Here is a 14,181-nt window from a genome sequence, read left to right on the forward strand (position 1 = left end):
TTACATTAAACATTTCCTCTCTTTTCCCCTTGGTATTTACTGTATGGTATTTAAATTAATACAATTCTTATATCGATTAAATAAAAATAACTTTCTTACATTTATCAATAATTTTTGTTTATACATATCCTAGTTGTCTTAACATTCAATCTTTTTAGGCCAATCAATGCCCTGGTTTGTTTCCCCCAATTTTTAGTTTCCCATTAATATTTAAATTTAACGTTTAGTATTTATAATTTCCAACTTTTAAATAATCACAATTCCTTTTATCACAATTCATCACAAGATCTAATGTTTGGGATAAACATCTTATCTACCTATATTCTGGCGTATAAGACAACTCGGCATATAAGACGACCCCCAACTTCGGCGCCGATTTTAACGCTTGCGAAAGTCGTCTTATATGCCGGAAAGTACGGTATTTGAATTCTCGCCATCTTACATCAACCAATTAATAATACAATATAATATTCTTATTTTCTGATAAATTTCCAAATATCTTAAAATTTAGTAACCAAAATTTTTCTTATTTCAATATTTAATACTTCCTCTCCTCTTCTCTTAATATCTACTATCTCTTATTTAAGCTAATTTTTTATTGCCGCTAAATAAGAACATATTTATTACATTCATCGATAAATTTTTAGCTTATATATATTGTGATTACCTTTACAATTAACCTTTATAAGCCTTATTTCCCACGAAGGAGGGAGGGGCCAGTGAGTAGCTCCCCTGCAGCCTCCAGGCTGGAGAGGAAACTGGAACTCACCTGTGGACAGCCACAAATCATCAAGGAAGCAGAGTTATGAAGGCTTGCTTACAAACCACCTTCTGACAGTATGGGAGGTGGGAGGAAGGCAGATATGGGGTAACAGTTGCGGCACACCAAGCCTAGCCAGCATGGGCTTGGAAAGCCCCTTTACACAACCGCTGTCTCTGAGTGAAACTTTTCACTAGAACAAGGGTGTGTGTGTTTTTAAGACAACAGCAAGGCCTTCAACTGTTATTTGTGTATGCAGAACTGGAACTGCCTGATCAATCTGAAAAGGTACATCAGCCTTGTATCCTGGATGATATGTAAGCCGTGAGAGTTTCACACTTACCTGAGGAGGGGAGGAGGAAACGTTTGCGGTATCCCTTGGGGGGCTGGGAGCAGAATTCTCAGGGACGCAGCTGGGATTCTGTGGTGGGCAGAGTTTCCTGGAAAAAGAACAGCCCAGCATTGGCTCTCAAGGAAAGCATCAACGACCGAAGCCACTGAGCCAGGAGCAAGTTAAAACATTCTGGATCAAAGTGCCAAATGTTTTTTTTTTTTAAAAAAAACCCTCCATTTAATGGTGGAAGGCATTTACTACATACCTCTCTACGTATGACCAAACCTCTCAAGCAACCTAAAATCTCCTAACTTAAAGAATGAGTAAAAATCCACGACCCACTACTCCTGTGGTTTTGACATTTCCACAATGTTCGGTTTTATTCACAAAGTGGTGGGCACTGCAGCATCCATCCCCACAGTCGCGCGGTTGTGATTTCTGATGCTCCTTGCCACCTTCCCACAAAACCAGTGGGGAAGCTGGCAGGAAGTTGACAGTTACTCCCATTCTCACTGCTTTTTTGCCTGTCTGAGGTCCTTCTGTTTATCAGCTTAAGTAAATACTGACTTATTATTGAGTAAGTTCATTTGCCACTACAATTATTTTTCTATTTATGATATATGAATTATGATGATTACTTGGTTATGATGATTATTATTACTTTGTTGTTTTGCATATACACTGAGAGCTTATGCACCGGAAACAAATTCCTTCTGTGTCTAATCACACTTTGCCATTATAGCGTAGCATGTATCGTATTGTACAGGTAGTTCTCAATTTACGAACACAATTGAGCCCAAAATTTATGTCACTAAGTGAATCACTGCAGTTCTTAAATTACAGGGTTCTTAAGTGAATCTGGTTTCCCCGTTGATTTGCTTGTCAGAAGGTCGCAAAAGGAGATCACGTAACTCTGGGGACACTGCAACCGTCATAAATGTGAGTCAGTTGTCAAGCATCCAAACATAAATCGCGTATCCATGGGGATGCTGCAATGGTCATAAGTGTGAAAAATGGTCATAAATTACTTTTTTCACTGCCGTTGTAACTTCGATCACTAAATGAACTGTTGTAAGTCAAGGACTACCTGTATTATATCGTGCTGCATTCCTGTTCCTGTTTTGAAAAGGACTTTGGAGGTCTTCTACTCCAGCCCCTTGCTCAAACAGGAGACTCTATACCATTTCAGACAGGTGGCTGTCCATTCTCTTCTTAAAAACTTCGTGATGAAAGCACCCACAACTTCTGATGACAAGCTGTTCCACTGGTTAATTGTCCTCACTGTTAGCAAGTTCTAACTTTTTAATTAATACAGACTTCTTAAGTTCTATAAACTCTTCTTTGATCTCATGGGATCATCCTGCCTTGGAATAAAAAAAAATACAGCCAGCCTAACTTTAGTGTTTATTCTGATCACATCAGACTTTACTACCTTTCTCTCAAAGGGTGACCCACTCAAGGGTTCTCTAGTGAAGATTACATTTTAGGCTGACCATATTTTTTACTCCAATGCTGGATGGATTTTCCTGACCAGAAAGCCAGCAAAGGCAATTCATTTTGTAGGACAGGAAGGCTTTTTCAGCAACTGCAAACAAAGGCAAAGGTAAGTGTTCACCTGGCTAGGCTCTGGGAGTTCCCCTGTGTTGTACAAGGATGTGTGCTGGTGTGCGTGCATGCATGCACAGGAAACAGACAGGACTCGTACAAATGCTGCTCTTCCTCGATGCTAATTAAGCAAGAGATGGCTCAATTTCCCCCATGTGTCATGTCTTCTGTTTCTATTGCCATGTTTTTCATCTGATTCACACACACGCACACACATTTTCTTTTTTTTTTGCTAAGGCAAACAAGAACTCTCTTTCCTTTTTTCCTGTCCTGTTTGAACAGTTTCCACAGTTTGTAAACCCAGCTGGCTCGGAGGAGAGACGCTGTTGGTTTAGCAAGAATCTGAACGTCCAGGAGTTTTCTTTGGCAAATGAGGGGAACTGATGGGCACTGAAACCCAACTACTGAATTATAATTAAATGGAAAATTACAAATTATACACAGACTGCACAGAATCAGGGCATGGGCTGGAGCAGTTGTATCAACTCAAGTCCTCCAGAGGAAAAGGAGGTGGCGACTTTTATGTCCCTTCCTTCTCGTATTTATTTTTTTGGCCTGTGGATAAGCAGTAACCTAAAAATAGAGAGTGGAACGGATGGAGCCGCCTGGGCAAACAAAAACGAACCAAAAGAAGCCCAGAAGGCGACAAAGTATATTCCAGTTATTACAATATAATTCTGTGTCTTGTCCCAAGAAAAGCAAAAGGACAAGTTTTGCAAACTGGCTCAACTTCTCTTACTCTGTTCTTGATCCATTTTGCTTGCCTCTAAGAGGAATGGGCTGTAATTCGCCCATTCTCCAAAACTGAAAATCACGATTGATTACTTCCAAGGATCCTGCAATTTCATGCAGATTTTTAACCATAGATTTCTAAGCTTATTTTCCCAGGCATCTAGAGCAGCCTTTCTCAACCAGTTGCCGAGCTTGAGAAATATTGATCTAGAACACAATGAAGATGATTGAGGAATATGGAATGTTGTGGAACAATTCCTAGAATTCTTAAGTCGGCACGATCTGCTAAGGGATACTTGGAAATACAATTTAACAACAGATTCTTGGGCTTAATCTCTGTCAATCTCAATCCTGGGCTATTACAAATTCAAACTGAGGTTTTTAAAATGGCATTTCTCAACCCTGGCATGTTGAGGATTTGTGAATTTCAATTCCCAGCACTCTGGTTAGGGCAGGAGTAGGCAACCTTGGCTCTTTTATGACTCGTGGACTTCAACTCCCAGAATTCCCAGCATAGCTGACTCAGGAATTCTGGGAGCTGAAGTCCACGAGTCATAAAAGAGCCAAGGTTGCCTACCCTTGGGTTAGGGAACTCCAGCAGTTCAAATCCCCACATCTTCAAGCTAGAGAAACACCGTTCTAAAGTCTTACTGGTAGTCCTTGATGTACGATTGTAACTGAGCCTGGAATTTATGATAGCAAGTCATGCTTTTTAAGTGGATCACCACATGACCATGCCCCATTTTGCAGTGGTCATTAAGCAAACACAGTGGTCATTAAGTGAATCCGTTTTCCAATGGGCATTTTTTTTTTGCCAGAACTCAGAGACAGACACCAGAAAAGGGCAAAAAACATAAACAATTATGGTCTCATGATCGCAGGATGCTGCAAACAGCCATAAAAGTGAGTCGGTTGCCAAACACCCAAAATGTGACCATGCGATTGCAGGAATGTGTGTGCATGTGGCCATCAGAACTTTGAAAATGGGTAAGTACCTTTTGGGGGGAGGTGGGGGGATCTGTCATAACTTTGAATGGTTGCTAAGTGGCCAGTCTTAAGTTGAGGACTATCTATACATGTTTATATTCCACCGGAGAGCAATCTGCAGTTCCCAGGAAGGCCAAATATACTTTTAGTTGGGATGGGAAAATCTGTGCATTTCCGGACATTGTAGAACTTCAGGCCACTCGGAGGCCTCAAGGAGCGAGACACAAAAGCTGCTCAAGCCAGCATGGCCAGCCAAGAGTGATGTCTGGATTTACCATCTCACAACTCCATGAAAAACGATGGCAAGAGTAAAGGACACAGCAAACCTGGCCTTTGTGACTTCCGCTCTCTTAAAATGGTTGTTCCCCTCAAGAACATGCTTCCCTTGCAATCCCTAAAGGCAACTTGTTAAAAGATGGCCGGAGCGGAGGCACTAATACAGTGGTTCTCAACCTTTTTAATGCCGTGACCCCCAACCGGTCATAAGTTGAGGACTACTCAACCGGTCGTAAGTCGAGGACTACTCAACTGGTGCAGCACCGTTTGCAGAATGGGACTTTTGGCGGGCTCAGCAGGGCAGAGACAGCCTGGACAATTCCTATTGGCTTTTGAAAGCCAATAGAATTAGACTCTATTCAAGAGAGTCTATTCTATTGGCTTTCAAAAGCCAATAGAATAAAAGGGAGTAGCACAGCTAAGGAAAAGGGGAAAAAATGGCGGACTGCGTTGTTTGGTGACCCCCGTGAAATGGTTGTTCGACCCCAAATGGGGTCCCGACCCACAGGTTGAGAACCACTGCACTAATAGGTTGCGCCAGTGTGAACTATCGCTGGTCTCATCCGAGACCAGACGTGAGCTACCCTAAGATGTTAACTTTGAAAGCGAAAAATATTGTCATTTTTGTCATGTTGACGGGGAGTCTCCAAAAGGAGACCTCAATCTTCCTTCTGCCTGTAATTGCCAGAGAATATTCTCCAAAAGCAGATTCCGAGAAAAAAACAAAAACAAATGAGGAAACTTATTAATGACCAAGGTGGCGGAAGGAAGTAACCTTTTAGTGACCACTGGATCGGTATTATACTTCTTGATTCTACTCAGCCAGTAAAATCAAGCGGGGTGTGTATATGCTGGATCCTATTGACCAAAGAGTGTCATCTTACGGGATCCAGGAAGTGTCTATACTGTTGCAGTGCCTGAATTCCAGGCATGTAGATCCATGCAGCTCCCACCCTTATGATGTCCAAGAAACTACTAAAAATCTAGTTATTCTCCTCAGCCTTGGAACTAGATGATTGTGCAGCCTCTATTTAAGATTTGGTTTACGGATGGGGTGTTTTGCTCCTTCGATTGGCTGTGATCTCTTTTTATAAGTATTGCTTTTTCTTTTAATCTATAAGCCAACTCAAGAGTCTTCAAGGAATGAGACACAAACAAATAAGCCAATGGACAAATAAATAAATTGAGGTACAATTAAAACACGTTAACTCATTCTGAAAGAGACCCCGGAGCTCCTACCGGAAAAGGATCCTCTTCAGCAGCTGTTGGTCTCCTTCTGAGTAGCCAGGCCAGTCCTTCTGCACCTCTTTGTAAAGATAATCTTTCAGGGTGCATGTGCTGTCTTTGGCATTCATGTTTGCAACCTGTGGGTCAGGTCAGAAGGAAAAGGAGTTTAAATACACTGGATGGAAGCCAGAGAGACCAAGTATAATTGCAGCCCTCTAAAAGCATCAGACAAGGACTTAATTGCACCAGGGAGGCATGAAAAACCACACATCTGTGGGGTCCTTTTGCGTTTTGCCAAATCATCTGTTAAGAGCAGGATTCAGCATTTTTTTTAAAAAAAGGCTTGTCTTATGAGCCTGAAAAGGTTCTAGCTCTCATGAATGTGGAACAAAAGCTTCACAGTCTAACTCTGCACTTCTTGGCTGCCTGGAGAAAGAAGACAAGATTTTAAGAACTGGAACAACAAGACTACAATTTTGAGGAAAATCCCTCTGTAATTTGTTCTGCTCCTTGAGTAATCTTTTACTGAGAGGAGAGAATGAATGTGCACCTTGGTACGAGCAAAGAAGCAAGGTAAGAGCAGCATAGAAGGGCTGCTCAGAGTTATAAATATACAGTAGTCTTCTCCCACTTCTCCTGATTACATGTAGTCCTCAAGATATGACTGTAATGGACTTGCCCATTATGGTCATAAAAGGAGTCAATCATGTGGCTGACCCAATTTTACTATCTTTTTTGTGGCAGTTGTAAAAAGAATGCCACGGTTAAGCAAGCACCATTGTTCGCAATTTTACCCCAAAAACTGGAAGTGCCAGCAAAACCATTGTAAAACGTGGTCATGCCCATCATAACTCTGAACAGTGGCTAAGTGACTGGTCATAAGTTGAGTAAGTTACCTGTACAGTACACTCTTATGTTTTCTAAAATATCACTCATCTAATATGTTATTAAGCATCTAACAACAATCAACAATGAGCAAGAATGAGACAGTGGCCTTTCCCTAGTCTCCAGCTTCTACGTGGGGACGCTTCATTTAGATCAGGGGTGTCCAGCCTTGGCAACTTTAATATTTGTGGACATCAACTCTCAGACAGAATTCTGGGAGCTGAAGTCCATAGGTCTTAAAGTTACTGAAGCTGGATTAAATTATTAGGATAATTTAGTGAACAACCTCTGGTTGTCCTGAATGAAAATTACTCCATTTCTTCAACAGCTGACCACAGGTGCACGTAGGCGTTTTATAACAATATCTGAAATATCAATTTACCTGCTGCAAGAGGCTGTCCAAGGAATCCTTATCTTGCAGAGAAAGGCCATCCTTTTGCAACCTAAGGAGGAGTTCTGGTTTCTTATAAGGCTTGAGAGCCAGCAAGTGCATCACCCGATCTTTGAAAGGCCTCTGGGAGACGGCACTATTGCCCTTCTTGATGGCACTGGCGAGGTTGACAGGTGTTGGGCGTATCCGTGAGGGAACAGTGTCGGACACCCCTGGTGCAGGCTTACGCATCTTAACGGTCTTTCCTATGGATTGAGGAAATTGGGGAAAAGAAGAGAACACAGGAGCTTGGAGCTGTTTTATTCTTTCCAGACAAAGTCAGCCTGAAATTAATATTCATACAGCCTATAAAAACACTTAGCATATTCAACAAAGCACACTTATTGACATCTAAGTTACTTCTGCAGTTTTTGAGGTTGTGATTCTTTCTTTGAATAAGAAATGGGCAGCGCTGGGTCAACCAGAATGGCGATGAAGCAAAAATGCAGATTTATAACTATTGAAATGTGAGGATTAGCTATAAAGATAGAACTGTATGAGTCATAACCATTTGTTTTATCTCTTGAACAGGATCAGGAACCAATGAAGCTGTTGTAACTAGAGAGTCACATCCTCTATCTAAGTGGCCTGGTTTCAAGTCAGCTGAAGTTTCTGAACAATGTCAAAGGTAATTCTCCTTAAAAGCATATATTATGCTGTTGTGGCTAATGCAGATGTCACTGTGGCTATGAACCTTTTCCAAACTCCTCATGCCAACTTAGGCATTCCCTGTATTACTAAATACTTCCACAGAGTTCAGCTATGAAAGCTTTAATTCTGATTTCTACAAACAGCAGGAACATCAGCTCAGCAGCCAGATTGTTCCTTTCATCTCCTATTATTAATATGATAAATGGCAGCTGGTCCAATTTAGCCATTGGCATATATGCAGCCTCTCTGTTTGTAATAATCTAGTCACACTTATTCTTTTTCTGATTGTAGTAAATAGTGTAGTCTATTCTTCAAGTTCTTGCGGGTAAGTCCTCACTTTACAAAGCCCGCTTTAAGCTTTTTTCCCTCCAGTAGGCAATGCTGCTGTGATGCAAGACGCTAACCCTAGCTTTTTCCAACCTGTAGCTTTTTAGATAGGCTAGATTGCAGTTCCCCAAAGCAGCTGCAAAGACTTCTGGTCTCAAAGTATCACAAAATCCTGAAGCTGGAAGGGGCCACTTAATTCAAAACAGGAATCCAAACTGTAACTTCTTAGATAGATACCTGTCCAATCTCCATCAGAATAGAGCCAATTAAGGGGATCCTACGGCCTCTGAACTTTTCTCTCTCTGTATATGTCTTTGAGTCAGTGCTAACACCTGGCAACTGCCTGGACAGAATCCTGTAGTTTTCTCGCCAAGATTTTGGAAGTGGTTTGCCATTGCCTCTTTCTTAGGGCTGAAAGTGTTATGATTGGCCCAAGATGAGACTACAACTCACAGACTCACGGTTTCTAATCTGGTGACTTAGCTGCTACACCATAGTGGCTCTCGTGTATAATTCTGAATTGTCTCTGAGCATTCCAAAATTATCAATACAAGCTATTAGAGCCTGCTATCTAGAAACCTGTGTATTCTTCTCATTTGTTGCTCATCTTAGCCACCAGCAGAGGGGGAGGGAGAGGGAGGGAGGGAGGGAGGGAGAGAGAGAGAGAGAGAGAGAGAGAGAGAGAGAGAGAGAGAGAGAGAGAGAGAGAGAGAGAGAAGCCAGCCCTATTTTGCATGCCACATGCCACAAATTGGGGACAGCTGTCCCAGTTCTGAACTAGAGTGCTTGACCTTCACAGAAATTTCCCCATATTCACATTCAAGATATGGGCTTTGAAAATGTTTCATTTAAAAAAAAAGTTCCCTAACATCCTAATTTTGATTCAGATATGACAATGGGATAAATGCCACCTGAAAGGCAAAATCAAATAAGGGGGAAAAACAATGTTTTAATAAAAAGAGCCTTTTTGCCTCTTTATTTAATAATAATAATAATAGTAGTAGTAGTAGTAGTAGTAGTAGTAATAATAGTAAAGTTGGAAGGGACCTTGGAGGCCATCGAATCCAACCCCCTGCTCAGGCAGGAAACCCTATACCATTTCGGACAAATGGCTGTCCAGTCTCTTCTTAAAAACTTCCAGTGTTGGAGCATTCACCGCCTCTGGAGGCAGGTTGTTCCACTGGTTAATTGTTCTAACTGTCAGGAAGTTTCTCCTTAGTTCTAGGTTGCTTCTCTCCTTGGTTAGTTTCCAACCGTTGCTTCTTGTCCTGCCTTCAGGGGCCTTGGAAAATAGCTTGACTCCCTCTTCTTTGTGGCAGCCCCTGAGATATTGGAACACTGCTATCATGTCCCCCCTTCTCTTCGTTAAACTAGACATACCCAATTCTAGCAGCCGTTCCTTATATGCTTTAGCCTCTAGTCCCCTAATCATCTTTGTTGCTCTTCTCTGTACTCTTTCTAGAATCTCAACATCTAACCCATTTATCTAACCCTTTAAAAAAAAACTGTGACATAAAGTTTGTCTTTGATTTGGCAGTTTCAGCACAGAGCACAGATTGTTGAGGAGCTTTATAAAAGGCATTTATTTTAGAAAAAAACAATATATTTCCAGCTACATCGTGTGTAAAAAAAATACCACACCGAGGCCAGCTTCAACTGACAGTAAAAAAAAAAAAAAAAAAAGTCAGGAGAAACACAAGCAGTTAAGCAGTCATATCCAGGAAGGCACACCCACATGGGAGGAGACATTCTCCCAGTCCAACCTTATGGTTTAATTTAAGGCACGTAGTTTCCCATCCACCAGCAAGTCAACCTCTTCCACTGCTCCTCTGATAAGCATTGCTCCAGCAAACCCCTTGTGCTTTCCCCAGAAGAACAGACCACACTTCCTTCCTGAATGCTTGACTTTTGGTCTGGTTGAAATGTACAACTGACTCAGAAAATGATGAGTCAGGATATCTTGCCAACCACAGCTGATAAACCCCTACAGCTTCTAAGTTCAGATTCGCTGAGGATGAGGGGGAAATACAGGCCAAGTCATGAAGTTGGGAAGATCTCTCTCCTGGGCTCTGAGGCAAGAGATCAGAGATGATGCATCTAGTGAATGTGTGCTACTGCCCTCCAGCCCCTTTGGGGTTAATCTATCTGGTCAGGTGGTTCTCAAAATTCTATACTGGGAACCCTTTGTTGGAAATACTCTAGGTCAGGGGTCTTCAAACTTGGCCCTGTTATGACTTGTGAACTTCAACCTTCAGAATTCCTCAACCAGCGTGCCTGGTTGAGGAATTCTGGGAGTTGAAGTCCACAAGTCATAACAGGGTCAAGTTTGAAGACCCCTGCTCTAGGTGATGAACAGGAGTCTGTGCAAGATTCTGACTCTTGCTTTTGATGAAAGGAAGAGTGGAATGGTGGTGGGCGCGAAGCAGTTACTGGGCCAACGTCCTACCAATCTGGATGCCATCCAGCTGTATGGACTAAAGCCAATATTCTCTAGTCAGCATGGTAGGAAGAAAGGCTGATTAACTGTTTGTGTCTCCATTATTTGCTACTCGATGCACTTTTCCTTCCTGTTTTTAGAAAAACAAACAACGCATGCTGCTGGATTACCTCTAAACCAGTGTTTTTCAAACTTGGCAATTTTAAGATACGTGGACTTCAACTTCCTGATTCTAGCTGGCTGGAGAATTGAAGTCCACACAACTTGAAGTTGCCTAGTTTAACAAACTCTGTTCTAAATAATCACAAACAACAGGATTCTGTAAATGTTATCCTGCACTTGTTTAGGAAATGTCTATAATCTCCAATGCTACTACCGACTAATGGCTATATATGCAACTTTTCACTATTCACTTTCCAGGTCGGTGTTGAATTCACATGCGTCTCCCTGTGTGCAAAACAAAAAAGCCTCAAACTTACCAACGTAACGCCCTCCAGGCTTGATGACAATGGCACCCCGGCTCCGTGTCTCCTCTTCCACCAGGGCCATGCTCTGCTTTGCCTTCTGGTAGGATTCATCGGTGGCACAGACAGTGATTTTGTCCTGGATGCTGCCAAGGCAATCCAGCTGAATGTTACCATTGCTGTATTAAAAAAAAAAAAGGGGGGGGGAGTCAGAAATTAAGCTTTTGTCACAATCTCTCTCTCTCTCTCTCTCTCTCTCTCTCTCTCTCTCTCTCTCTCTCTCTCTCTCTCTCTCTCTCTCTCACACACACACACACACACACACACACACACACACTATCCCATTGAAAGTAAATTGTTTTGACCCCAGCCACTGTTGCCTTCTCGGTTGTCAACCTGTATTATTCTCTAGTTCACTGAGCCCTTTGTTCCAGGGGCCTGCTTGGTACCAGGTCACGCCCGATGCACACCACTCTTTTACAGCGGTGGACCGGGCTTTGCAGGGGAGAGCCCATAGGCACGTCTACGTCAGGAAGCAGCTCCTGCAAACACAGAGCATTCCTCACCTGGACACATACTGCTGGATGCAATCAAAACTCCCCTGAGGGCTGTCCTTGCCAATATTAGAGAGATAAAAGGAAAATGTCCGAACTCCTGTTGGGCAGTCTGGTCTCGGTATTGAGATGTGCTGTTTTAGAAGAATAGGAAATATAAATATCTGTCCCGGCAAGAAAGATAAACAGGTCTGAATTCCAGTGAAAGAAAGTACAGCCAATTATGGAGTCTAATTAAATCAAAAGATTGGCTTTGGAGGGGATAGAAGCAGAATCCGGTGCATCTACCCAGAAAGAGATGCAGCCTTCTTTAAGGACCTAAGAAATGAGAAGGTGATTTATTCCAGGTGAGATATCCACTCAGCTAAATTAATACTCCAAATTTCGAAGTCTCGGGTAGAGGAAAAAAATAGAAAATTTCTATTTCTTTATGTTTTTTTTTTAGCTTTGGTTTTGCTCATTGCTCTTTATTTTTAAAATGTTTTTGTTGTTTGTTTCTTGTCTGTCTCCCCCCCCTTTTCCTCCCAGGTAGTTTAGTTCCCCCCTTTTTTTCCACTATATAGGTATTTCTCATCTTATGACCACAATTGAGCTCAAAATTTCTGTTGTTGAGACATTTAAGTAAATTTCGCCCCATTTTATGACCTTTCTTGCCACAATTTTGTTAAGTGAGTCACTAATTGTTAAGTGAATCTGACTTTCCCATTGACTTTGCCTGTCAGAAGGTTGCAAAAGATGATCACCATGACCCTGGGATACAGCAACCGTCATAAATATGAGTCAGTTTCCAAGTGTACGAATTTTGATCATGTGATCACAGGGATGCTGCTGCAACCGTTATTAAGTGTGAAAAACGGTCATAAATTACTTTTTTCAATCCTGCTGGAACTTTGAATGGTCCGCTAAATGAACTTTTGTAAGTTGAGTATTTGTAGTTTTTTTTTAAATTAGAGGTAAAGTTTACTTTAAAAAATATCTATAATTCTTTATACAACAGTAATTGTTATACCACCATGTTCTCACATATATATATATATATATATATATATATATATATATATATATATATATATATATATATATATATATATATATATATATATATATATATATAGGTAATATCTGTTTTAAACAACTGGCAACTGTAATATCTTTAAACCTTGTTAAAATTATATTTAAAAAAAATAACACAAAGTGATAATCAGAAGATAGATAATACCAGAGTAAATAAAAGTCAATAAAGAAAAGATTAAATAAGAATAAAACAGATGGTCAGCAGAAACCTCTCTTAAAGAGAAAAGTGACAATGAAACACTGGAAAGCATGCAAAAGAATCTCTTGGGATGAGAAGTTACAAAACGTAGATCCTTCAAAATCCTTATTCTGTGTTCCCATTTTGGTTGGTTCATAGAAGAGTTTTCTCCAGATAAATGCAAAAAAAGGTGGTCCACCATGAAATTAACCAAAGGCAATGGCAGAGAATAAAAATCTTGGGGTTCTATTGAGGCTAAAACTCTGGTCTAGAAGCAGTTACTGCTAAAGAAAGAAGTGGGGATTAGAAGTGGCTCACTATAATTAATTCCAGACTGCTAATAAATCCAGTGAGTTGCATATATATTCTTGCATCCATGCAGGAGAGAACAAGGTATTATATACATACATGTTCACAGCTGTTTGTTATAAGCCCCAATGACAGCAAAGTGATGACTTGGAGTTATTTGTGGGATGGGTGACATCATGGACACAGGTGTCATAAATTGCCCCCTCCCAGGTAACCACACCAACATTTACCTGTTCCCTCATGAAAAATAAATAAAGCATTTAAAGCAAACAAATAAAAAGGTCCCCCCCCAAGACCCTGATAGATGAAAAAAAAAAAAAACCCTGTCAGGAAACAGCTTTCTGCCTGAACAATCTACATTTTTTTTGTTCTAAGTATGAATATGAGCAAAAGGTCCACGAATGTTCCGGAAGCATCTCTTCTGCTGCCACCCATACCTACTAGCGCTTTGGTGCTTTTGCAGAATTTCTTTGACAGACCGAAAGCCACAGGTCCTCTAAGGAAATGCAACGAAGCACAGAAGGAAAGGGTCACCCTGCATGATTTCCAGTCCCCGATTAACATTTCTGTTACAAGCAAGCCTGTTTCAGGACTAGGGCGCATCTTGCCACCGGTCCCTGGGAATTATTATTTATGCCAGACACTCAAGGGCCTCTGGGCCTCTCTGCAGATGCAGCAAACCTCTGATGGCAGACTGAGGCTGCTGCTGTTTATTCCTCTGGACACCACCTGCCCTTAAAAATAGAAGAGCTGCAGCTGCTGGTTTTGCTCCCTGCAAGCAATTGTTCGAAACAAAGATAACACATCACCAAAATGAGAAAATGTTTAGTTTCAGCCAAGTTTTCCCAAGAATAGAATAACGGCCTTTTTTTTTGTTTTCTGGTGGAAACTAATACTTGAACTGAGAAGATTTTTCAGAAGTAATGCAAGACTCTTAACTCAGGTTGAGGT

At 41.2% G+C, this 14,181-nt stretch overlaps 1 protein-coding gene and 1 long non-coding RNA gene across 2 annotated transcripts in view; one reads left to right on the plus strand and one right to left on the minus strand.

The window, feature by feature from the left end:
• ELL (elongation factor for RNA polymerase II) overlaps nucleotides 1–14,181 on the minus strand; it is a 57,136-nt gene that overhangs the window by 12,039 nt on the left and 30,916 nt on the right. Inside the window, exons 3-7 of the mRNA XM_039334697.1 lie at nucleotides 11,682–11,803; nucleotides 11,131–11,294; nucleotides 7,189–7,442; nucleotides 5,934–6,058; nucleotides 1,104–1,200 (exon numbers count right to left, since the gene is read on the minus strand). Coding sequence (XP_039190631.1) covers nucleotides 1,104–1,200; nucleotides 5,934–6,058; nucleotides 7,189–7,442; nucleotides 11,131–11,294; nucleotides 11,682–11,803 — 762 coding nt within the window. The remainder of the gene's footprint in view (nucleotides 1–1,103; nucleotides 1,201–5,933; nucleotides 6,059–7,188; nucleotides 7,443–11,130; nucleotides 11,295–11,681; nucleotides 11,804–14,181) is intronic.
• LOC120304303 lies at nucleotides 4,035–11,207 on the plus strand. Its single transcript, XR_005555692.1, has 3 exons — nucleotides 4,035–4,418; nucleotides 7,768–7,864; nucleotides 11,072–11,207. It is a non-coding gene; the product is annotated as an uncharacterized LOC120304303 (long non-coding RNA).

Source organism: Crotalus tigris, unplaced genomic scaffold (genome assembly GCF_016545835.1).
Source record: "Crotalus tigris isolate CLP2741 ecotype Arizona unplaced genomic scaffold, ASM1654583v1 scf7180000017633.3093840, whole genome shotgun sequence".
Classification (NCBI taxonomy): domain Eukaryota; kingdom Metazoa; phylum Chordata; class Lepidosauria; order Squamata; family Viperidae; genus Crotalus; species Crotalus tigris.